This window comes from Thermobia domestica, chromosome 7, assembly GCF_964235325.1.
Source record: "Thermobia domestica chromosome 7, izTheDome1.hap1.1, whole genome shotgun sequence".
NCBI lineage: Eukaryota > Metazoa > Arthropoda > Insecta > Zygentoma > Lepismatidae > Thermobia > Thermobia domestica.
This window is the reverse complement of record NC_137460.1, coordinates 39,334,137-39,362,039: the sequence shown is the minus strand read 5'-3', so window position 1 is coordinate 39,362,039 and position 27,903 is coordinate 39,334,137. Positions and strand designations below refer to the sequence as shown.

General features: G+C 33.1%; 1 protein-coding gene across 1 annotated transcript; it reads left to right on the top strand.

Moving 5' to 3' along the window:
- Positions 1–27,890, top strand: Nca (neurocalcin homolog). The gene is made up of 4 exons (XM_081764501.1): positions 1–199; positions 4,079–4,197; positions 12,109–12,297; positions 16,874–27,890. The coding sequence occupies exons 1-4, from the start codon at positions 130–132 to the stop codon at positions 17,069–17,071; spliced, it is 576 nt and encodes a 191-aa protein (XP_081620627.1). The 5' UTR covers positions 1–129; the 3' UTR covers positions 17,072–27,890.
- Positions 27,891–27,903: the final 13 nt, after the last annotated feature.

Sequence of the window (27,903 nt, the reverse complement as noted above, 5' to 3'; positions counted from 1 at the left end):
TCGTACCTTTTTTACTCTGCTAGTTAAACTAATTGTTAGTATATTTTACAATACTAATAGTTACTAATTCTGTTCTAGGCACGAAGGTGAACCCGCATTTTAGTGTAGAGTAGAGAGAGTAGTGAGAACATGGGGAAACAGAACAGTAAATTGAAGCCAGAAGTTCTTGAAGACCTTAGGCAAAATACTGAATTTACAGGTAAGCTTCATGTTATGGTTGTATGTTGGATTTTTATGAATATATATATATATATATATATATATATATATATATATATATATATATATATATAAATGGATAATTATTTATTGAAACTGCAACGTATAAACAGTCATGTGTGAAGTGGCGGCTTTTGAGGAAAATCATATCCGTAAAAGGCACGAATTATAGAATATTAGTTAAATTTTCTTTCCTTAAATTAAAGCAATAAAAGTTTAATTTTTACCGTTGTGATTTCCTTCGAAAGTCGCCACTGACAAGAGCGCCCATCAGGGGGGGCAAGGTGGGGCGCTTGCACCCCCTAGAGAAAATTGTACTTCAGAATATCGAAAATCCAATAGAATTTTTACATTAGTTACAGCAAAATTTGAAACTATTTTTGAAATGTCGCCTATACTTGCCCCCCCTGGAAACTACAACATGGGCGCCCTTGGCCACTGACCAGAATAAAAATACATACAGGGTGTACCAGAAGTTCAGTCTCGTAGAAATACTAAAATATTGCAAATTTAGAATACAGATAGTAAAATAAGTGAAATGTAGCTACATTATAGCCTTAATTTCAAGTAGGAACGTTGGAATAAATCAAAAATAGGACTTTTTTTTTTGTTTGTTTTGCCATATTCTCATATCAACAATGTTATGTTCCCAACGAGCTTTCCATGCTCGTATCAATATGTGCAAGGGACATTAGTTTAAACATTAATAGCGGTAATGTTTGTCACACCTGAAACAACCGCTATAATATAGCTATATTCTATTTATTCAATTATCTCTATTCTAAATCTCCAATTATGTCACAATTCTTTGAGACCGGACTTTCGAGACATCCTGTATAAGCAGCTACAAAAGTTTGATATATTAAGTAGATTTCATATATAGTACTATAAATTTTCATAATTTTCGACCCCCCTCCAAATATATATACCTACCGATCACAGAATTAGGACGAGTCCGAATAATGTGTTCGTACCATATCAGTTCGCGTGTGATGGGTAAACGCCAATCTTATTTATTATTTTTGTTATTAGTTATCAGAGGTTAACAAGTTCACATCTTGGGATCTTGAAGGACTAGTGCCTCAACTACGACTAGTGGAAACACCCGAATCCATGAAATTTTCGAGAGCAAACGTAGTGGAAGTGATCAAGACTGGGCTTAGCTGGAGCAAATGACAAACTGTGGACGAAACTTCAGAGGACAGCGCAAGGTTGGTTGTCGGGGCCAACAACACGTTGTGGAACTAAGTGTACATGCGCAGCAGAGTGGAACAGATTGGTCATTCCCTATGACCATGCATCACGAATTGCACGTATTGATGGAGACACTGTATTAGTCCTAAAATTTCACAAGTTCTACACTTCATTGAACCTCATATGCTCTAGTGTTAAACAGCACCTGTCCTAAACAGCACATGTTCTACAAATCTCTGGTAGCGCTATAATCGCATCGTATTTAGGAATATTCTAGGATTCCCTACCTAGAATACAAATAGGTAGTGAATACCGTCATGTTTTATCGAATATTTACGTTTGTAGCAGGGGGTGCATGGATTATAACCCATAGCATATCATTGAAATTTTAGATGTTCCAAAAATAACTTAGAATTTAGTATGATTACAATATATTTAAAATAAGTATAATTAATAGAAGAACAAGACTTTTTAATTAAGACTGCACCCAGAGTTGAGAGTGAAGTATTGAGGTATAAGCCATTGAATCAGTTTAAAAGCAATATCTAAGTTTGAGTTTTTTGGAGTTTCCGTATTTTGCGTCCTTATGCAACAGAATGATTACTATTATTAACTTGGACTCCGAACCACGACCAAGGATTGACTTCGTGCAGCTGCAAGATCAACCGTTCCCCATTGCACCATTTCACCTTCTAATCAATTGGATTACAGGACTATACCATTGGTCCAGTGGCTGCTGTTATGGAAAATATGTGAGATAAATTTAGGAGGTTTCAGCATCTATCAAAACGGATGGGTACCCCTGGTTTGTAGCATAGTGAACCAGAATGAAACTAGTAAAGAAAGAAACATGCTTTTTTTTCCCCTATGAAAGACATTTCACTAACTTCAATCCCAACCAAGGAGTAGTTCTCAAGCGTAGTGAAAGTTTTGCTTTAATGGTCATCTGCTGAATTGAATGCACTCCAATATATCTTGTATTTCTGAATGCTTAACTGGTTTAAGAGAATTTTCGTAAAATATAATTTTCAAAACAGCTAACGTGTGATGAGTATTGTGGATGTTCTAAGATCTCCCAAGATCACCTAGTCAACAATTAGTTCACTGTCCTATTATGGGACAGCGAGTGTTGAAGTTTCTTGTTCAGGATGAAACAGTGTGGAGACTAAGCCCAGCTTCTGCGGGTTCCTTTTTGACAGTTCAGTGATGATCAGTTTCGAAGAGATCTCGCATTAATTCCGACCGCTCCTCTGTAACAAACCACTACGAGTTCAATCAGCTGACTTCTTCCGGACTGAACGAAACTCGTTGACGCATCGTGTAGCCTTCCGAGTGGTAGCACATCGTTTCCACTCTTCATAACACTGATTTGCAATTTGGCCATAGACTATTTCCATTTGTATCCAAGAATGTTGTTTAAGTTTCGTATTCATGTTTTAGAGCACCTTACGCCAGAGCCGGGTCTAGGCTATTTGCCGCCTCGTTCAATAGTATCATTTGCCATCTCTCATAATTTTAGCAGCGCTAATGAAAATAATAATAATAATAATAATAATAATAATAATAATAATAATAATAATAATAATAATAATAATAATAATAATAATAATAATAATAATAATAAAGTACTAGTAAGAAGAAGTGTTCATCGGTGAGAACATGTAAAGTATTACTGGACTTTTTTTTTTTAAATAATGTAAGTCTAAGTACAGTGGCGTAACTAGAGGTTTGGGGGCCTCCCCGCAGACAGCGTGGAGTGGGGCCCCTTCTCTACGTTCCCTTCACGATTTGGGGCCCCCTGATGGCTTGAGGCTGCTCCGCAATGCGGGGTCTGCGGGGCCCTTATTTACGCCCCTGTCTAAGTATAGTTATTCATTCATTAGATACAAATTGAAATAACAAAAAGCGTGTGACTTATACCACGTCAAACGTATCGTATCAAATTCTCGCCGATGCTGTCAATTGAAAACAAAATACTTGTAAAATTATGTTACTTAAAGCCTCGTGTTGATTTCTCATCTTGTAGAATGAACAACCATAAAAGCACATATACTTAATTACACTGTTGTTATTAAAGTGGATTATGACTGTATGGTTTTTAAAAATAAACTTTTCTTGCTTTCATCCTTGCAAAATCAGAAATAAGGCCACAGTAGTCGGATTTCTTGTTCATTTTTTTACATTTCAGTTTTGTATATTTTATGCTAGGTTTTTATATACCCAAAAACTTGTCATCCCGTGCAAATGCACGTGTTGCACATACGGTGGAGCCCTGTCTCACGCAACACTGGCTACTTCAACCATGCATAGCACCACAAGTACTCGCTTTCTCTATTGTTTTTGGTAATATTTACCTCAACAATAGTCCGAACTACCATTTTCCAGACCATACTTACGCACGATCGTGAGTGTACTTGACTTTCACCAGTGTTGCGAGTACAGCCCAGGTATGTTGTTGAAGAGTATTCAAATATACATGATGATAGAACGTTTGAGAAAGTATGTTGAGAATTGGAGGAACATGTGAAGCGTACTGTGCATTAAGATAATGTGCTGTTCCGTCAGTTCTTCCATTGTTTCTAAATTTCTTAACCACTCTATAATATTAGTTGTATTAGTCAAGCCATCATGTTAATATGATTAATATCGTTGTATTGAATTTCAGATGCAGAAATTCAGGAATGGTACAAAGGATTTCTCAAAGATTGTCCAAGCGGCCATTTAAGTGTGGAAGAATTCAAAAAAATATATGGGAACTTTTTCCCGTACGGTGATGCGTCGAAGGTAGGTCACTATACTTTTCTTTTTTCCTTTTTTTCCCTATTTAATGACTTTCAGTTGTGCAGTGTCTCTATCTGTTGCGAGAAAAGGGTTTACATTACGTTCGTTATTTAAATTTTCTGCTGAGTGCTAGGTAACTCAGTAGTAAAGTGCTGAGCTGTGTACATTGAGTCTTTAACTCCAGGTCATGAGTTATGATGGAGAACATCGTGTTTGTGAATTTTCTGGGAGTTACGATAATGAAAGATTTCTCGTACATACTCATTCTAGCAATTTTTCCGTTATCATTCACTTGTAAGTATGATCCATCTGTTTTTGACCTACAAGACTTAACGATGTTGAATACGTGCACTGTATTTGTGTTTTAGCTCATTTCTTATGTGGGTTTTTTTTTTTTTTTTTTTTTTTTTTTTTTTTTTTTTTTTTTTTTTGAATGAAGTGGCATTTTAATAGCTAATGCTTACATTTTATTCTCTGTTATCTAAATTAATAAAGAATTAATAAACTCACTCTTAGCATATTGGCACTTATTTAATCGCCATCGTTAGAGTGGCATCATCTTCCAAACGTGCAACTTGAATTACTAGTTGGAGCCGCAGTGGCTCAGTGGTAGAGCGTTCACCTTTGGTGCATGGGATCCTTGGTTCGATCCCAGCTTGCGCCATGTGAGCCTTGTGGTGGACAAACAACGTGTGTGGGGCTTTTCTAGGGGTTCTTCACTTTCTTTATTCCACCATTTGATTCATTTCTTATCATCACCGTTTCCTTAAGCCTCGTCAGCATAACCTTGGGACGTAAAACAAAGATTTCATTTCATTTCCTTTTTGAATTACTAGTTGAGTTGTCTACAACTTACATTTTTGATCTCGTATCTTCGTCTTCAAACTGGAATGCTATTTTTTTATATATAATATAAACAGAATATAAAGAAATATAGTTCTTTATAATCGCAATCAAACAAACACAAATATAAACATAACGTAGTTTTTTCATAGTGTACGCATTTTAACATTAACTTAAATTGCTTTTAATCTACTCCGCTAATGTTTGAAGATTCATTAAATTTGTGAAGTGTTAAAAAATAATATTCCAGTTGGAAGAGAAAGAGACAAGATCGAAAATGTAAATTGGCAGCAACTCAACTAGTTTCGAGGTTTATGTCTGAAAGATATCAGAATGATCGACGATTAAATGAAACACCATTGCGCTGAAGTACGTGATTTTATTATTTCTTTATGGAATTTTATTGGTTTGATTTCACGGATTTCTCCTTAGATCTATTTAAATGTCTTTATATATACAGGGGTGGACAAAAAAATCTAAAAACACATCATACAGGACGCGTAAGTTTGGCCCTCCACTGTACAACACGTGTTGCGGTTGCCGATTTTTTTTTTTTTTTTTTTTTTTTTTTGTTTTGTTTTTAATGTGTCATGAGGACCTTCCTCTTCCGTCAGCAGTAACCAGTTCACCTGTGAGTGTCGTGGTGTGAAAGTGGTGCGGTAAAATGGGCGACCTGACAGACTTCCAAAGAGGCATGATCGTTGGTGTCCGTCCGGTTGGAACTTCAGTGGCATCAGTTGGTGAACAATGTGGGGGTATCGAAAGTCACTGTGTCCAATGTCACGAGGGCATACACAATTCATGGGCAAACGACGTCTGCAAAGCACAACAGTAGTCGAAAGACAATCCTGTCAGATAGGGACCAGAGGGCATTAAAACGGATTGTAGCAGCTAAAAAGAAGACCACTGCAATGAAGATTACGTCTGAACTCAATTCCGGCCTACAGAACCCGGTTTCATCGAAAACAGTGTGACGTGAACTTCATAAAATGAAAATTCATGGCAGGGCCGCTATCGCCAAACCCCTGGTCACAGCACTAAATGTTAAGAGGCGTATCCAGTGGTGCAAGGACCACAAAGCATGGACTCATGAGCAGTGAAAACACGTAATGTGGTCCAATGAATCGACCTTCACCTTGTTTCCAACAACCGGTCGTGTTTACGTATGGAGAACACCGTCGCAGGCCTATGATACAGACTGTCTGCTCCCAACTGTTAAGCATGGGGGTGGTTCTGTTACAGTATGGGCAGTGATATCATGGATTTCTGCAGGTCCCATCATAGCTCTGCATGGAATGATGAATGCTAAGGCGTATGAGGCCATTTTGGGGGGACCAGGTTCTACCCATGGCCCAAATATTGTTCCCTGGTGGTGATGGCATCTACCAACATGACTTGGCACCCTGTCACGCTGCAAAAACGGTGAAATCATCTTTTGAGGAGCATGACCAGGAACTATCACACCTCCCTTGGGTCCCACAATTAGCAGATCTAAACATCATTGAGCCATTGTGGTCTGAGTTAGAAAGGCGTGTTCGGTCTCATTACCCTCCACCAGCATCCCTTAAGGAACTGGAGCATGTTTTGGAGAAACAATGGTACAAAATTCCACACACCACGATTCAGGAGCTGTATACGTCCATTCCACGTCGGATCCAAGCTGTTTTTGACGCAAAAGGAGGCCCCACACCATACTAGGTATTTCACACTTTTGCAAACGTTTTAGATTGTTTTTGTCCAACCCCTATATATATAAAATTTAATATAATATAATATAAATATAAACTATAATATAATATAATATAAAATTTAAACCAGAGAAATAATTCCCCATACAAATAATGGGGAAGACTAAAGATATCGTAGATACTCAGTACCGTTAAGCATGTGACGTGTAACTAAAGATTTCATTTCACTTTTAAGAAGTTTGGTTTATCAAAATTCTTTTATATAACCGTGTGCCCTGTCCAAGTGCCGGTCCATCCGTCCGAATGGGAGACAAAGAAATCTCAAGAACTACGTGATTAATCACCATCGAGGACATAAATTCAAATAGTACAACGTGATTGATAACCAGTGAAATGCGTCAACAACACGCCACCATATATTACATAACAGAGAGTGGTAATTGTTATATCAAAACAGCGAGAAAGTCTCGGAATTTTTATTCGCGACACTCCTTTTTCGCAGCTGTTCGCCGCAGTATGCAGTATTATAGTAAATATGGATGACCCATCGTAGCAGTGTAATGACTAAACCGCGTGCAACGAGAGATTTATGAAAGATACACTATCTTTATGCCTTTAATTTCTGTTAATCATGTGGATCTGCGTAGTCATTATACAGTAATAGTAGCATTCTTCGGCTAACACTTGCGTGTGGGGGACAAAATGGAGTGTTGTGTAGATATTTACTGCTACACAATGATTGTCACATCGTTTATTTGTGAGTTATGTAAACAAAATTTGGAGATTTTACCTTCGCTATAGTGTTAATAAAATATATTATGCGCTGCGTATTTTTTGCATAGCGTGTTTTCCAAAGATTTCGAGCACTTGGTACTTTCGGGTCTATTAAGTTAAATACAACTGTGAGGTATCTTACTTTGAGATGATAAAAGACAATATTGATACTGAATGAAAGAACACGTTAATATAATTCTAGAAATATTAAAAATTCTTCTAACCTTTTCAAGCACATATGCATTATTATAACATTAATAACATGAAAATTCTGGGTAATAAAATGTGATAAATTTTAAAATTGAGCAGTGACCTGGTAAGTGATAAATCTTGTGTTTTCTGTGCTTATAATCCCGTGTTTGATTCCTAGTGAGGTACTGTGGCTTGGATAAACATGCGAGTACTGGATAAACATTAGGTTAAAAATTCTCAACTTTTTAACGTAATAAACTATAGTGTATCTTCCAAAATCATCGAAGTGTCTATTCTCAGTTATAAAACTTAATAATGCATCTCATTTCTAAATGGAATAAGCCTAATTTAATTCAACATTAATTATCTGTTCATATTGCTCTTATTTTAAAGAATATCTTTGTACTCGATACATATTCCATGTTCGTTTTTCAACCACAATATAGTATAATTATCAAGTCACTCATTAACTTGTCTCTATAATCTCAACCTCCATAGAACCACAAAATCACTTTCCAAATTTCAACATATAGCCTTTCCCAAATAAATAAGTCAAGACAACAGCATTATTATTGCTAGTGCATAATACTTCTCATTCAGAAACGTTTTCTATCCAAATGTCTTCAAGACAATGTAATATCCAAAACCTAACAAAGTCCTGTCTCATTTCATCGTTACGGTAAAGAAAGGTTAAACTGTTAATCAGTTTAAATCCAAAATTGAATATTGATCAGGGCAGCTTGGACCAAATATGACGTGTATTGATGGATAGTTTTGCTGGAGTGCGTATAACTAGGTAAAATTGATTGATGATAAGAGTTGAAAATTATACACAGCTGACGAAGTGTAACACGTGAGTTGAGGAAGTTTTGTTAAGGAAGATGTGTTGACCAAGAATTATGTGATTTCATCTCCATACATTTAATTGTTTTCTGTAACACAATTGACGAAGTTAGTCGTTCAACTACCGAAATGAATAAAAGACAAATAGACAAACACACTTATTTATTTCTTTATTTGGATAAATAAAATGTTCTTTATCGAATTTCTGCTCATGCACAGTAAGTTTCATTATAAGTGTGAATCATCTTTGGGCGATTGAAACTTTTCTTCAAGCTAAAGTTTTAAAAGTTTCCGCGTGTGATTGCGAAAATATGTCTATTTAAAGCAGGGCGAGTGGACAGATCCCCTCACATAGGTTACGAATAATGCAAACATAGAGATGATATTTACACCATAATCGGCTTCTGACGGTCCTGGAAACTCTCACTGCATTCCATGATGAATCGAAGTTTACATATCATGTTCAAGTCCTTGCACAAACATACTTGTGTTGTATACAGAGCAGTTTTTTTTTTATTTGTTTTATTTATTCATTCTTACAATGCTTTTATTATCTTACTTTTCTGGTTATTTACAACTGGTTATAAGATCTGGCAAGAGTCAGAACTTGTAACTTAAATTTCACGCACTTCCGTACTAACTAGAGCTCTGAAATTTTGTACGCATACATTAAAGTAAGCTCAGCGTCGTAACTATGAAATTTTCCAGGTAGAATAAGCATTGATATTTTGTCTCCTGTAGAAAAATATGAAGTTGGACCTCGTATTAAAAATATGAAATATGAAGTTTTGCCTTCTCGAGAATTTAAAATCTTAATCAACATTTTTTTATAGCTTTTAGGCTACAATTGCGATTTACTGAAGTAGGGACCAAATTACATTTATGTTTCACTTTGGGGAAATATATTTGTTCAGAGGATGGAGAACGAACAGCATTTTAAATTATTTTCAGTTTTTTGGAGCTATTCTAGGTTTACAAGTTAAATTGAGGGGACAATATTTAACACAACTTAAAGCCTTAAGAAAGCGTTTCGGGAAGTCGTAACACTTGTGGTGGAACCAACTTTAAATTAATAATTTATCGTGTATAAATCGTAGACCAAAATTTCAATGAGTCTATACATACGATTTATTTCAAGTTGTTTTAGTTTATTTGGTTTTCTTAATTCATTCAACACTAAAGAATAATAAATGTCATTTATGTTGTGTATGTTTATTGTATAACAGTTTGTCATATTAAAAATATATAAATTATATATGCATCACCTTATAAGAATGTTTAACACTTTCTACTACATAATGCTGATACACATAAGTCTCTCATTCGAACTGATGATTTACCGTTAGCATCAAGATTTCAGATGTTGACATCGAAAACCATAACTTTCCATGTTTACAAACGCGACCTCCAAATAAATACAGGATCTCGAAACTTCGGTGTAAGTTTCAGGCTAATTTTAGGAGAATGACCATCTAGAAGCTGTGTTAGTCAAGCTGAGTCTTGCACTAAGTCTTATTGGCAGCAGTTAGATTGGTAGACTTCGCATCCATCTAAATCCCTGGCGAAAATCATGTCCAGGTTGTAATAGAAGAAAGGCACTAGTTTATCAATAGAAAAGTTAGTGGAAGAAAGATTTTATGTGCTATCACACTTAACAGATACGCCATTACACGCGACATGTTAATTAAAGATATTAAATTCAAGTATCATACAAGAGTTCGGCTAATGTTTCATTAATCTGTTTAAAATATGAGGGTACGCCACCAGCGGGTTGCTGGTGGAAGATGCAAACTCTCGCTAAAGTGTAAACTGTCTAATTCCTACCATCCTTTAAGCATTTGCAACTAACGAACTAACTCTATGCCCTATGGAAACCGGAGGTTCAATGCCGCGTTTACAAAAACTCTTCATTGACTTCTCTTCTTAACCATCTACTTTGTATTCCTATTTCTGCGAAATCCATCTTAATATTGTCGTTCCATCTGCGCCTAAGTCTTCCTAATGGTCATTTTCCGACTGGACTTCTAGTTAAAACTTTGAAAGCGTTCCTACTTTCTTCCATTCTGGCAACATGACCTGTCCATCTAACCCTCCTAGATTTGATGAGCCCTAACAATGTTTAGTAAAGCATTTGCACCATAGTACACATTTTACTGAAATGGGCCTAGAGCATATTTTTGCTTCGTTTAAGAGTTTTTGATGTGGTGAACCTATTCCATACTTCATTTATTCATTTGTGTAGTTTAATTTGCAGTAGAAAAGTTTTATTTTGAAGTGGGCCCCCTTCGAACGGCAGAGAGCTTAAATGGATGGCCCTGCCTAAGCGTAAAGTGACTAAGACTAAAAACATTGATTTAATGTTTTATTCATAAAAACCTTAGCCCGCAACCTTAGGAAGAGGTTCAATGCTTAGTTTTAACGTCCCGCGATTATGCTCTTTAGGTTAAGGCAGACGGGTGATTAAGGCAAGTGAATAATGAGGGAAGAATTGGTGGAATGAGAATGTAAAATGAAACGGGAGTGCCCCGAGAAAATCCACGGACACGATGTTGTCCATCACAAATTTATTTGACGGGATCGAACCAGAGACCCAACGCACTAGAGATAAACTCTCTCCCACTGAGCCATCCTTATTATTTTTTTTTAATTTTAATTCCATTTTTTCATTTTTAGCCCACCTACTAAAAGAAAATCGCCGCATTTTGTAAAAGTGTTAAATACTTTAAAGTTAGTGTAAAGGGACAAGTTTTGCCGATAGATGTCACTACAGTCTTCCTCTCTCTCCCATGTACCTTTCACGAAAATTTACTATTTCTTTTATAAATTTCAATCTAGAAACTTCAAATTTTTAGAGAAGGAACTTCATAACCTATTAAAGGGAACAATCCGTGCCGATTTTTTATTTAGAATTTTCTTCATTGTTGAAACAGTTTCATTGTTAAAGGTTTGGATATCAATTTAAACAATCAAGCCATTTCAACAATGAGGAAAAATCTAAATAAAAAATCGGCATGGATTATTGCCTTCGATAGATTATGAAGTTCCTTTTCTAAAAATTTGAAGTCTGTAAGTTGAAATTTGTAAGAGAAATCGTGAATTTTCGTGAAGGATAAAAAATACATGGGAGAGACACGAAGACTGTAGTGCCATCTATCGGCAAAACTTGTCCCTTTAAACCAACCTTAAGTAAAGTATTTTTAGAAGTTTTTTCCTGTTATTTCACCTTATTTGCCTTGCGTTCAATCTTTTCCTGTAATAAGGGAAAATTTATCGAAAATATAGGAAATAATAGGCCTATATGAAAAAAATCAAGAGTAAGGAGTTTTGTTTATTGTATAATAACTTTTTAACATAGGTAATGTTATTTCTAAGAAATACTAGTAAAATTGTTGGTTAGTAAGAGTAAAGGCTTGTCCTGTTGTGATTTAGAAATTTTGTTAAATTGTAGTTGTTTATTTTCTTGCTCTTTAATTACGTGTACATGTTTTTTCATCGAATTACATAACCACTAGCCTGTATATATATATAAACCTTAAACATCATATTAATATATGTATATCTGTTTTTCTTTCAGTTTGCAGAGCATGTATTTAGAACATTCGATGCCAATGGAGATGGAACGATTGATTTCCGGGAATTTTTGTGTGCGCTGTCAGTAACGTCTAGGGGTAAACTAGAACAGAAATTAAAATGGGCTTTTAGCATGTATGATTTAGATGGAAATGGATATATTTCACGACAAGAAATGCTGGAAATAGTAACGGTAAGTACTAGGTATCAAACGGTGTAAGAGTGTGAATTCCAGAAAAGTGTTGCTTAGTCTCTCGTTCAGCGATATTTTCTTTCTTCCTTCTTTACTCGGAGCAGACAAACCAGAGCTATGAACATGACGAAAAAGAAATGGAAAAAAATAAAATGGGAGTGTGTGAATAATTAATATTTTTTTCACCAGAGTGTGTACTTCTTTATTAAAATTAAAAGAAGTCGTAACAGTTTCAATAACGTAACGTTATCTTCATCAGACGTTAATTGGCATGTATATATGTTCAAATCACAGTAACACATTCAAATTTCAATGCTTTCCCACCGGAAATTAAATCAGATTTTCCGTGCACTTGAAGCACACATGCTATCCACTAGATCGGAGGGAAGAGCCTCAGACATATCCATTGGTCAACGAAATCACAGAAGTAGCAGATTTTTGTTCTGCTAGTTTTGCAGTTGAGTCAACTGTGCTTCGGCGCAGGAAGCCCAGCTTCGATTCTTGGTGGGAACTTACGTATTTCAAATCTCACGTTAAATTGTAAGTCCACGTCTCCTATAACCACAGTGTTGAAAAGGACTTTAAACTCAAAACAATCCGAATAGATTATTTTGAGTTCATAAAAAAAAAAAAAAAACTAATCAAAAGATGCAAGCAACCGAACTAAACTCTCTCGCTCCAATTTCTTAAACTAAATCATGTTATATTGCAATTGAAACTTTATTTGTGAAATACAAACAAAATTATAGGAGTTATCGAAAAACTTCGGACGAAGAAAACTTATACCCAAATGTGAACCACCCCTTTTGGAATTTTTTCGTGAGAAATGAGTTAGTCCTTATATTAGGGTTAAGGTAAAAGGAAAACTCATACTATTTAATACTATTTAATAAATTATACTATTTAATAAATATACTATTATATTTATATTCTATTTAATAAATAATATTGTAACAGTTTCGGCAAACTATCTTCGGAGAAATCGATTGGACCGTAATTTAAAATCATACATGTCATAAGTCTGTCGTTGGTGTGGATGAAATGTCCGCCCCAAGTGCGTCATTTGCAAAGAAAGAAGAAAGAAAAAGTAAAAAAGCAATTCTTGGTTAATCAAAATACAACCACATACATTTGCTACCTTTTAGCCAACTGCAGGATTCCAAGGCGAAAATATTCTTGAGTCTTCAATGCGAAGAAATCCTTAACCGTCCGATCATTAGGGAAAGTCTTTCGTCCCAAGAAGTGATCGAGATGCCGGAAAAAGTAGTAATAAGTGTAAGAGACAGAGCCATTTGTACAACACGTACATTTGCACGGGGTGGTATGTTTAGAGGGGCGGCAAAATCTATCATAACTGTATTATTTAAAATAAATATTTCTTTTTGGAAACAAACTTCATGATGATGGGAGTTAAATGTACTAAGATGACCTTCTATTTGAGTACTATATTCATAAATCATGTTTATGTCGCATTAGCTTAATGTCACAAGGTTAAACAAATCGCAGCATGAATTGCTTGATTTTTGTCAAATACAAGAACTCAATTCTCGAACAGTAGCGAACACCTGCTCCATTTAGTTAATTATCACAGTTTTGATATGAAAACTAGTCTTCTCTTTGTCATAAAGAAGCTCCTTAATATTGAAAGTGAAAACAAGTTTTTTTTTTTTTTTAATTAACAAATGTAGAAGGAAAATCAAGAAATAAAGATAAAGAGCTAGTTGCACTGGAATTGCAAATTGATATATTGAGATTGAAGCTCGATATAGAATTCTATAAAAAGGATTACCATCTTTTCTTTGCAGGTGTGTTTGCTTTATCTTTCACTAACATAATAAATTATTATTTAAAGAAAGAAAAAAAACAGATACAACGAGATTGTATTTGTAGTGTTTAGGCCTTCCTGAGTGCGAGTCTCTTTCTCTCCCCTTCGTAATTCATGATGGGGCAGCATACTTAAAATCATGGCTTTTAAGATTTGTTCTTTATGGAGAAAGGGCGGCAAATGATGCTATTGCGCGGGGCTGCAAATCGCCTAGGGCCGGTCCTGACTGAAATGTGCGGAATGATGCAGAACGCATATGAACATTATTTAGCGATGGCCCACACTAGTTTCCTTGTGAGTCAGTTTTTGTCTAAAAGAAGGATCACAGTCCTTGAGCACTCCCCATAATCATCTGATTTGACCTCAGTGGACTTTATGCTCTTCCCTAAGCTCAAATCTGTTCTCAAAGGTGATTTTTTTTTTTTTTTTTTAATCGATTCAAGCGATTGTAACGGCGGGATGAACAGCATTCCACTGGACGACTTTCCTAAGGCGTTCAGATCTCCTACAACCAGTTCACCGAGTATGTGGCGCAGGAAGGAATAGATATAGAAAACTAACCTTTTTTATTTTTTTTCTGGCATCGTTAAGTATATTATTTCGAGGTAGCCCCGGCACTTTATTGAACACAGTGTGTAAGAAATGACAAAAGAAAACGCTTTTTTTAATATGCTGCTCTTTGCCGGGACCCCTGTGGCCCATGCTCAAATACAAGCCTGAGTGTTATCTTTTTGCCATTCAATCCATTGTCATAATTCATGTGTAATTGTCTTTTGCAGTTAACGGCCATAGCTACAGGATGTAATTCTCAAAAATAAACATATAATAATTGAAACTAATTTAAGCTATTAAGATCTCCATTCTGAAAAACCACACATTCCACTATTCCGGTAGTTGCAATTCTTCTAATCTTGTCTCTAAGTACACGCACTCCACTGTCCAGCCTTCTGTTTAGGCAAAACTCTTAAATTCTCTTTCGATTCGGACCAACGATCACCGATACACCAGTGGAACTCAAATCTCCCATATATCTGTCCCACAGCATACAATAGTACGTTTGACTACACGTTAAAGTCGTTTCTGCACTTTTCCATGTCTGTTAGAAAGAGAAGAGAGAATATTTACATTAGCATCCTTGTGTGAACCGTCCATGGTGTTAACTATCTATATCTACATTACTCTGTTTTCCATATACTTTTCTTTTAATCTTTACCAATTTTTTTCTTACTTTTACAATTATTTTTCTCACTCTGCATTATCTATCCCCTTTTTTCTATTTATTTTGAATTATTTTTATATACCTAGGTGATTTTTATTAGTTTTATTACTAATTAACACGTTGGATACCATAGAACTTACCGATGAGTCTCATGGCCTTATTCAGTCTATAGTGTAGAGTTGCCCATAGTAAAGACTATCTAATCCGATGATATATGTGTTACAATCACAAACTTTAATCAGAAAAGAAGCGGGGAGGAGTCGACTGTTGGAAAAATACATAGACATTATCTATTAGAAGAACTCACAAGAAAAAAAAAGGCCTGGTAGCCAACATTGAATATTTTTCTTTTTCAATCCTTTTCCTGTATGGTATAAACACCTTATGTTTATTGTTTTTTCACTCGCCTGCACTCTTGCTGACTTAACCTGTTTCACTGGCTTTATCTCCTTCCACAGAACTCCATTTGCTCACGACCTGGTAACACTATCGCGTGACCTTACATTCCAATATGGAATTCACCTGAACTCTTTAACAGCTATTTCACTGTTCTTCTCTGTTCAATCCACTTCCCCCCCCCCCTCCTTATCTGATGAAGCGCTTAGCGAAATCTCTTTTCTGTTTCCGCTTTGCGATGATTCTTTTTTTTAATACTTGGTGTTCCTCCCAAGCCTTCGCATCGTTTTTAAATTATCTTCACGCTATCTATATATCTTGGCGTTTTGTATGAGGCAGCACAGATTGCAACGACTATTAACCTGGCTGACGTCTTGGTTTTATAAGGAACTAGCAAAATACCCGTTCTTCGCACGGGGAGAATATGTTTCATTTTGGACATAAAGGGATGAATTTAGACTTAAATAGCATCGGAAGTGTCAACGGTCGTCCCAGCGACCCCGAAAACTATGGATTCGAGTAATTTTCGACCATTTGTATATATATATATATATATATATACCCTCCCCCAAATTGCGGAGCTGAATTTGGATTTAAACGGCATCGGAAGTGTTATTGTTCATCCCAGCGACACCGAAAAATATGGATTCGGCACTAATATCGGTCATTCTTGTATATCCTACCCCAAGTTGTGGGACTGGGTTTGGATTTAAACGGAATCAGAAGTGTCACTGTTCATCTCAGTGACCCCGAAAACTATGGATTCGATACTAATATTGGTCATTTTCGTTCATTTTTAAATACCTCACTCCCTACCCATCCTCTGGGTTGCACCGTCAAAGTGAAATGAGCGAAAACATCCTAGGCCCGAACCTCATCTATGTTGAAAATTTGATCGAAATCGGTCGAGTGGTTCAAGAGTTAAGTCACATAGTGACTTTCATCTTCATATGTATATAGATTATGAATATCCAAATATTTTCGTGTTTCATGTAATGTTGATGCAACCCTTAACTCTTAAAATAGTGAAGTTTTCATATTAGTGTTACTGTCAGACTGAGATCTTTTGCTTTTATAATGATATATGTATGATATTTGATTTTTATAATGATATATGTCCTCTTCTGTAATTTCAGGCTATTTACAAAATGGTTGGTTCTGTGATGAAAATGCCCGAAGACGAATCGACTCCTGAGAAGAGAACAGATAAAATCTTCCGTCAAATGGATAAAAACATGGATGGAAAGCTGTCTCTTGAGGAGTTCATCGAGGGTGCCAAAAGTGATCCCTCCATTGTCCGACTCCTGCAATGTGATCCTCAAGCATCCCAGTGAAACCGGGCTACTTCGCGTGCGAATTACGACTTAATAATAATAATGAAAGAAAAAGAAAAAAAAAAAACTCTAAAACTCTTGGCAGTGACAATGAAAATGATGTTCAGATCGACTTGTTGTAAAGAGAAGTAAATAAGTTCTTTTTGTTGATAATCTTTGCAATAAGGTACCTGTATTTGTCCCTGGTTCGTTCCGTAACAGGTGTAAAGGTTCGTATTTAACCATATAAATGATGGATAATGAATGAAGATGTTTTATCAACCTTTGTTCTAAGTTAAAATAATTAAATAAAGAAAGAAAGAAACTCAGCATTAATGTTTTACAGTATTTCCCGTTATATATACACATATTTTTCTTTCATTTTTCTTTCCTTTTTTTTTCGAAGGTATGCAATGACATGGGTTTTACTTGTCCAGTCGTTCAATGTTTTATATATATATATAAATGAGTGTGTGTGATTCATTGAAAGTGTCCCAAAAGTGTTTTTCTCTCTATATATCTGATTTTCTACTTTACTTTCTTTTGTTTGCCTGGTAAAGTAATGGAACATCAAGTTCCTTGTAAGGAATGATGTCTAATTCGTTTTAATATATGAATATATATATATAAAATAAATGTGTGCCCTTTTTTCTTTTTTTTCTTTCTTTCTTTCTTTTTTTCTTTTTCTTTTTCTTTTTTTTGTCACATTTCATTTCATAGTGTTCGACAGAAAAAGTAAAAACACAATAGCTTCAGTTGATGTATACTAAAACATTAAGAAAGAAAAAGAAACCACATTATTAGAGTCTATAGTAGGAAACAGCGCAAGAAATGCATAATTAAGCTTACTCTGTATCTGGAGAATTATTATTACATCATTTATCAAAGGAAGTGGAAATAAAAATTTAAGAGTGTTTTAGAAAGTGTCCATATTTTTATATCTGTTACTCATGACAACTGAAAATAGTATATATATAATATATAAATATATATAAAAATGTGTTCTGACAGTATTAAATAACAAAGTTGTACTTAAATAAATAAATAAATAAATAAATAAAAATTAAGAATAAAAATCATAATCGCTCACAGGTTATGTGATTGTATTTAGACACTTAACAAATGAAATGAATAAATAAACAAAGAAATAAAACAACAGTTGTGTGTATTGTATAATACATGTTTTGTCTTGCTCATATAAATAGGATAAACAAACAAAAAAAAAATATAACGCTGATTATTACAAATAACATCATCAATTAGGTAAAAGTAGGCAGATGATGTTTTATTGTATCATATACAGCATACGAGTTGTGATTATTATTACTATAATTATTATTATTATTATTATGACATTACAGTTAAGAATATTGAGTCAGAACTGATATATATATTTTTTTTTCATCATGTTTGCAGCGTACAGGAAAAAAAAAAAAAAAACTGAATAAAGTATCTAGTCCTGCAGAAAACATAATTTAGATTTGTTACTTTAGATAAAAGTATGGTAATTGAGAAAGTTAGGAAGAAGTAAAGAACATATGACTGGTGTTTTTAGTTTGTATATTAGATATAAAGAAGATATAACAGTTATGTAATAATTCTATTATTATTATTATTTTTAATTAACGATAAAAAGCTACGTGTCCAGAACATGTACATTTTGGTGGATTTTTTTTTTAAAAATAAATGGATTCAGATACATCAACGAGGCTCATGTATTGTTAAACTAAACTGTAGAACGGCATAATTTTTTTTTTTCAAGTGTGATGTTGTCTGTATGTGAATGTACATACTTCTCATACACATTTCTTCTCAGGAATTGTTAAAAAAATTAATATATATATATAATGACTATATATATATGAATATTAAAAAAGAGAATGTGTAACTTATAATATTGTAGGTTATAATCGTTCGTTCCAAGTAAGTTATCCCATCTTCCTAAGAGAGAAAAAAAAAGAATCCTTAAGAAAATAACATGTAATTTGAATTTTAAGTGTAATATAAAAACTACAAACAAACGAAAAAATATCTGAAATATAATATTCAATTTGAGTGCGTAAACTAATGTTCAAATTGTTTGTAGTTTAGTAATTATAATGTGATAATTTTTAATTTTTCTTTTTTCAAAAAAAATTATTCAACTTTCGGAAAGAAGATATATTTGCCTTCAAATGTGTTGCACAATTTGCTAATGCCTGTAAGTTTTTTCCCTGGTAGTGTAAAATACCATATTCCATCAGTAAAGTACACGGTATGTGTCATTGTGTTATATGTAACGTGCAATTTTTTTCTTAGTTCTTCGTTGTTTTTTTTAAAAAATGTTAAGTATTAAATAAAACATAGGTCTTCAAAAATGTAATTTTGCACTTGTCATTTTTAGAATACTTCGATTGCGTAAACTCGAATTCTGCGCTTCCACTTTTAAAACTCGCAAAAGTATAATAATCAAGTGCTTCTTCTTCTTCTTCTTCTTTTTTTTTTTAAATCATGTTTCACTTTAGTATTATTTTTAAAAGGAGCTTTTTTTCTGGTTGTCAAACAAGATACTATGCTATGCTAAAAGGTTGTGTAAAAAATTTTAGAACTTTTTTATGATCTATTTTTAATCATATGTTTCATTTTGTAATGAATCAACATGTGATTTAAATGTGTATTCTCCATATAAGAAATTAAACGGACGGCTTTATCGTTCCTAGATACATCATATAAAACTTTTTCGTAGTTTTATTTTAAGACAGTTTTTCCTGTGTGTAACAACGAATATTTCGTATCGTAATATGTATTACGCTTAAATCGTATATAATGATTCTGCGCGATTGATGTAATAAAATGCACAAGAAAATAATGACAGTGATACTCAGTTATTGGAATTTGAATATCGTTTAAAGATATGATAGTGTAGAATCTAATCGCACATTTCTGTATATAAGAAATTGTTTCCGAATTCTGAACAGGTCTAGCCAGAGGTGGCTGCTGTGGTAGGTCACATCGGTCAAAATTTAAATTTTGTCGTTATAAGTTATAGTAAAGTAGGCTGATACAGCTTCAGAAAGCTGTATAAATTCGGTCAATTTTCTTCCGTTAGCTTGTAGGCCGGTGTGACTTCCCTCGAGAGCCGCTACTGGATCTAGGAGACAGGTATTAAGTGAACATGTAAATGAATATGATTTAAAAAAAAAAAAAGCAACGTGTATTTAGAAATTGTTGTAAATATTTCTTTTCAGATCCTAATCCTTTTAAAGAACACAATTGAACCTCTTTATAACGTTGTCCGATTCAATAGACAACGCATATTGAACCGTCCTGTCTACGTTTTAAACTTTCCATGTAGATACGAATTTCATTCCCTGTTTAGTTAGTACAAAAATATTTAGCAGTCATGTGAGATAAACAGACGTAAATATTGAATCAATTGTTAATAATGAGAGCACCATAGCTACAAAACCTACCAAATAATATTGTAATGAGGAATAAGTGTCTTAATTTAGTCACTTTGCTTTCCATTAACATTATTTTTAGTTATTGGTACGTATTCTAAAATAATTTTTTCACCTCCCATTGGGTGTAAAATTGCTTTTTTTTTTTTTTTTTTTTTTTTTTTTTTTTTGTATATATATTACTTCGTTGACGTCAACAAATATTATTTTAACTTACTCAATTATGTTAACGACTTTCCAGGAAATACGCAGTTAACATACACACACACACACATATATATGTATATATATATATATAGAATTATGTTTCTAAAGTAATTGAGAAAACTATTTTTGAAAATTTAAATGTCGAGCTTCAAGTATTCCGCTGATAAAGAAAATTAATTTACAATTCAATTAATAGAATCTGAACAATTAATGCTACATTTAAATCACATGTAGATATATATTTGTTATTATTTATTGATGAAAATGGTCATAATAATTAGTTAAAAACTTGACACGTGTCAGTGTTGTATCATTACATCTAATCTACCTTTTTATTTCACATTATTTAAAAAATTATTTCCTACATGTTAATGGTTTTTTTTTTTTTTTTTTTTTTTTTTTTTTTTTTAATCAGCCATCCTGCGTACTTTATCAACCCGTTTCTTTGTTTCCTATTAAAATATTTTTCAGCAGTTTAATTATACATATTTCTTCTCCCCCAACAAGCACTAAGCGATATGTATTTAATAATTGGCACCTAATAAATGAATTTATTTATAATAATTCTAATGAAAATAATAGCTATGGCTTGTTAAAAATACGTGTCACTTTCGAAGTCCGATGGCTCTCAACAGATACCAAAAAGAAGGTTATCTTGGCTAATCGATGTTAGGAAGACATTAATATATATGATTTGTATGCATTGTTAGAGGTTCTAAACGCTTTTAATGTTGTTGGAAAGCATTAAACAATGGCAGATATGAAGATGAATGATCAATTACTTCATGAACAGGTCAAAACTAAGAAGTATTATGCAATCGTTGCATGAAATATGTTGCAACAATGTTTGAGGCTGTCCCAATTTGTTAAATTGCATGCAAAAATTGCACATTTCTGTATATTCTTTCTCGTGTTAGCAGAGATTTTATTTTTAAAGATAATTACATGCAATTTATGAAGTCAATACCTCTAGGAATTTGTCGCAATTGATATGCTGGACGTCTACATTGCGTGCAATTTAGCACAAAGAATTGCATTATGTGATAAAAACTTTATTTATTCGGTTAATATTCTTAAAAAAAAAAAAAAAAAAAAAAAAAAAGCAACGCTGTAGTGACTATTGGTTGGTTAACATTCTTTCTGCGCTAAGATTGTATGAGACCTGTACGTAACAGCTTAATCTCAGGAGATCTCACTGGAAATCAAACCTGAGTCTCTGGCGTCGAAGGCGTGTACACTAACAATATAGCCATGTGGAAGCTGTGTAATGTTTATCATGTACATAGCTGAGCCTAATGCAAGGACTTCCGGTAATATTTAAATTCACACTATAGCAAGACTTGAGCTTGAATCTAAATTTTGCACTATAATTGGTGAGTGCAATTATCTGTGCTTCCATCGCACTTCGTTTCTGACACGTAATACTTTCTTCTTTATTCTTTCCTACAAACTCTCAAAAACGTATCACTTGAAACTAAATTTTTAATGTTTTTGCTCCTGCGGTTAACAGTTTATAGTTTATATAAATGGCAATAGAAACCCAAAATGATATATGTATTTGTAAAATCAGCATTTTTAAGAAAAAATGAATTTTGTCAGCTGAAGATAAGACGCAGCTGCCCAGTAATTTGGTGAAGTTAATGAGAAAATTTTTATGGGCTTTATTATTTGAAGGATATCTATGAATAGACAAAAGCTTTGTCTGTATACTGTGATCAGTGGCGTATTTAGGGGGGTGGCTTCCGGGCTTAAGCCCCCCCCGAAATCTTACTTAATAGAGTAAAGTAAATGAAATATCTTGCAGAATTTTCACATTTCCAGGCAAAGCCCCCCCCGAAAGTTAGCAAAGCCCCTCCCGAAAGAAAATCGTAAATACGCCACTGACTGTGATGCTCTCGCAATGTCTATAATTAACCTATAGCGCAACAGGAATACGACGAGTGAAGATATGGCCAAAAGGTACTTGTATAGGCTCCGTTGATTGTTATAATTTCTATGCTAGTTAGACAAATTAATTTAATAATGAAATAATATTGAAGTTGAGACAAATATGATTTAGTACATCAAATACTTTTAAAAAAATACAATAAAATTTAACAACATATATCCGACCTTCGAGAGTTTGCATGTACGTCGTATACCGTGTACAAGTAATATTTATTATCAAAGCTTTCAGACCCACATCCAATCCTATTATATTGTTTGAAAGTAATGTAATAATAAAAAGTAGATATTTAATTACTGATTATTCTGCTTGCATATACTATTCACTAATATGTATTTACTTTCTACATATTGCAATCAATTATACACGAGTATTAATTTCAGTATCACTAAGTATATATATATATATATATATATAAGTGATTTTATCAATGATTTATAATAATACTGCCAATAATTAGTACTGTCTATTCATAGACTACCTACATCAATAAATAAAGTCCATATTTTTGCTTATGAATTTAATCTAAAACGTTATGCAATTGCATATCATGTTGGACCTGTAAGTTAAGTTACGAATGCTGATCAAAACATAATTCGTATATCATTAAGGTTCTTGTTTTCCTTGAGATCGATTTGTTGTGTGATATTCCTTTCCTACTGCAACATGTTTGATTAATTTCACATTTTTTTTCTTTGTTTCTTTTAAGTTACACATTAATTATTTAATTATGATGTCGCAGAAAAGAATTTTTTTTTCTAATTCTGAACGTAGTTGTTGTGGTCTGTATCCATTTCTTTTGCTGGTAGTAATGGACCAACCGAAATCTTTGTTTTTCAAATTGGAATTCTCATGTTCAGTAGTTATAGTCGTATTTGAGAGCTTTTGAACGCACTTTGATATCTTTATGTTGGTCTTTTTTCTGCACATGTGACGTGTAGATTCACAGTTTTTTCACTTGATAAGTGACCGTTGCACTTGTAAATGAATGAAGATGTTTATGTCTTAAACGTTGTGTCGCTTGTAATGAGCTGAAATTGATGACAATCTTGTCTGTATTTTTCGGAGTAAAATGACTGTATGTTCTTGCCTAAGATGCACCATGGGAGAAATGATAGACGAGATCTTTTACGTAAGTTGAATTTGGTAACTAAATTCAACAAGTGGTATGGAATGTGTGGGTGGGCCATATATTAATGACAACTACAAATAATGTTTCCCGTTATTTTTAAACTTAAATTAATGAAGCAGTATCTGAAAAGATTTTTCCCTGGGCAGGACGATCTTAAGATATGAGCACAATGTGCCAATTTTCTAGGGTCCCTTAGACTGACGCAACAAGTCCGAAATTTATAAATAAGAAGTTGATAAATAAGTTCTACATGTGGAAGATTGTAAAATATCAAACATCCAAAAAATGAGATCATCTTTAATTATTTTTGATGCCATGAAATAACGGAATTTGAATCAATAAACTGTAATTGCAACTCTATACGTAAATCATTTTTTTAATATGCATAAATCTTGGACAGAACAATCGTCTGGAGTGTATATATAAACACTTAAAACCACGTAGTTGGTTCTAATTTTAAACATGGAGGGAATATCATATGCTACGCACATCAACGGCAATAAATGTAGAGTTTGTATTTTGATCTGCTGCGCTTATTTCTAATATAAGAAAAAGTCAGTGATACCTTTGAGAGAATTACGACGAACTTAAACAGAGGCGAACTATTTTCTTGGAACGGTAATAAATCAAGGCCCATTTCGATAACGTAGTAGATTAGAAACGAGATATTCAATAAATTTATTTTATGTCGATAATAAATTTAATAATGCATTAGTATGTACTAATTTTGCGCTGTATTTTGTAATTATTTTTATTTTTAGTGTAATAAAAGTTAGATAAAGCTAAACATATAAATAAATAATAAAAATGTTCAAGTATGTAACTCTGATTTATGGCTGGCATTAAAACTTACGGTAAAAAAAACAACCAAAAAAAAAACTCACTGACAAAAATATACTTTGTCTATATTTATCTTGGAATAAGTATAGTGGAAAGCCAGTTCAAGTCAACCTGGCGATTACTTATAATAATATATCAAATATCTTTAAATATTCATGGTAATTGAGGGAGGATATCGGTCCTTTCACATGATTTTACTGAACGTGATTTTTTTCCCATGCGTGCTTAGGATGGCAAGACTGACTACAATTTTGTCCTTGATAATGTAAATAACATGGATTACTGTCTGCCTTCATCCTTTAACTTGGAAGTGAAGAGGTTGTGCCCATTCTGTGAAGACCCCGCTGTCTTCTTTCCAACTAGTTCTATATAATAGATATTGAACGATTTAAAACAGGAATATTATCAATAAAAGAAAACTCAAATTCAATGAAGCTTCTTCGTGAATCAGCTAAATAATGTAGAAGGTACAGTTACACATCTGAGACTTCTGTTGTGTTATCGGTGTAATCAGAACATGTCTTGGTTAATTAGAATTATGCAGGCTCCTTAATTTCTTTTACTTCAAAATAATCGAAAAGAGTTACAAATCAGAGAAAATACTAATAGTTAAATCAGAGACATGTACGAATAGCTAAATCAGAAACATTACTAATAGCTAAATCAGAAAGAACACTAATAGCTAAATCAGAGACATTACTAATAGCTAAATCAGTCATTTCTAATAGCTGAATCAGATACATTACTAATAGCTAAATATATCATATAGAGAGGTGGGTAACTTAGGCGAAAAATGCAATAAAGACAACTGAAATCCAACCCATTGATATATATGTAAATGAACATGCAAGTAGAAAAATCTAGATTGAATCTTGCTTTTCAAGTGTAAAGCTAAATTCATGTCCGTTGTCTGCCGTATTGTGTGGAACTACAGCCCATAAAACAACAAACGTTATTAAGTGATCTTTTTGTACCCACATAAGTGATCCTGAGCGATATACAACTTTATAACTGTGTAAAATGAAAACTTTTAGCTTTACAAGTGTGTATAATCACTTTATCTAAATTAGCTTTATCATTTTCCACATGTTCTACAGTTTTTCAGAGTTGTTCTCTGAAAACGTTCGTATTCTCTATATTTTATGTGAATGTAGCTAGCCACCAATTCAGTCCATTTTAAAGTCGAATCATTCACAATTCTTATTATTTGGAAATCATATTATTTATAAGTTCATAGAAAATAACATTTATGAAATAATGGATACTATTCTGCCATGTATGAAAATTACAGCCATTATTGATAGTAATATCGTTGTTACCTTGTTTGTAAGGATTTTTTTTTTAACTAAGAGAATTAATACGTGCGTTATATAATGGAATCAAAAAGATTGTGAAGAACATAAATTATCCAGATTAAAAATTAGCTTCCGAATTAAAATAAGTGAATTTGAGGTAACTTAACAGTATGTTATTAACAATCTATCTTTAATAAACTATGTGATGCGTAATAAAATTATAATGTACTTACACATTTTTTCGAAAGAGGGCGCTTACTGAAGTAAAATATCTCGCTCTTTTTTCGATTCTGTTTTACGCTTATCGATCCGTATCTTTAATTCTAATCTGATAACAATCAAGTACATAGAGATTTTTATAAAGACAGATTTTCACTTCCGATCTGAAATAATGACATTTTATACAGAAAAAATACTAAGAGCTAAATCAAAAAATACTATTAGCAAAATCAGAGAAAATATTAATGGCTAAGACATATTTTCACTTCCTATCTAAAATAATGGCATTTTATACAGAAAAATACTAATAGCTAAATTAGGAAATGCTATATCTAAATCAGAAAAAGTATTAATGGCTGCAGATTTGAATATATCACAAACTACGGAAAAAGAACTAATTGTAATTGCTTTTATGAGTTCATGATACTTTAAAGATTCGAAGTGTAAATAGGAGTAGTCAGGGACACTAGAAAGTTAGATATCAGTATACCCACAGGAATACAAAAATAGTACATAAAGATTTCTGATAATATTTTAACAGTAAAAAAGAAACAGGTTATAATAAGCGTATAAACCGACAATAGGATTAAAATTTGCTCTCTAAAGATTATAAATATTTTTGTTGCAAATAGTAATGAATTACGAAAGTTTAATTTCGATACAGAGATAGGACGTAAATGAGCTATATTACTGATATATTATATTATATTATATTATATTATATTATATTATATTATATTAATTATCTGAAACGTTGTTTCTTACTAACACTCAGATGTGTAACTACACCTTTCGTTAAATTAATCTACAACTCATAATACTACTACTAATAATAATTGTAATATTGAAATAAATAGCTCATTTTTTATAGTTAAATGTAATTTAAAAACTACTTTTTAACTGCCCTGAAGCATTAGTACTTGCTACACTGGATAGTGCCATTCTTTTCAGTCTGTACAACTGCTTTAGGGTAGAAATTGTTTCTTATTTTTTACATAAATAACCTTCTTCCTTTCCTTCCCCCTCCCCCATTCCTTGTAAAACTTTTCTGTCCATGATATTTTTATACGAGGGTGCTGCAAATTTTCTCGTGCCATTAATCCCCCTTTTGCTTTGATAGTAGAAATGTAGTGATAAAATACACCCCGCGCTTTTAATTAAAATGGACAGAAAAAGAATATAGGCCTAATTTGAAATTGATTCTAATCTAGTCTGCAATTATATTTTACAATATATACATATTTTTTCCCTAATTCTTCACTATTTACCTTTATTCTGGTTCTTGTTGCCTATATAAGTGTTTTAATAATAATAATATTATATACATAAGCCACTGATTTTACATTTTTTCACGTGTTTTAGAGAAAGAAAAAAATATTATTACACACAAAAGAAACGAAATGATCATATGTGTATTTAGATACTTTTCAGTGAATAATAAATAAATTAATACGCTTGTGAAGCACAAACTATTAAGAGAAGGTCGCGCGAATTTTGATGTTTATGTGTTATTATTGTGTTCTTGGAGACTTTCGGAAATAGTAATTTAAAAAATCAATAATAATAATAATGAAGAAGATGGACTTATTTTCCATAATGTGTATATCTCTATAATAAAAGAAAGAAAAGGAGTTCTTTATCTTCAATATTCTTTTCCTCTTAATTTTTTCCCTCAATTTCAACCGTATGTAATTCCTGGCTTAAAGTTGATAAATTATTTGTAATATTGCCTTCGATGAAATAAAAGTTAAAATTATAATAAGTATGGTTTTATT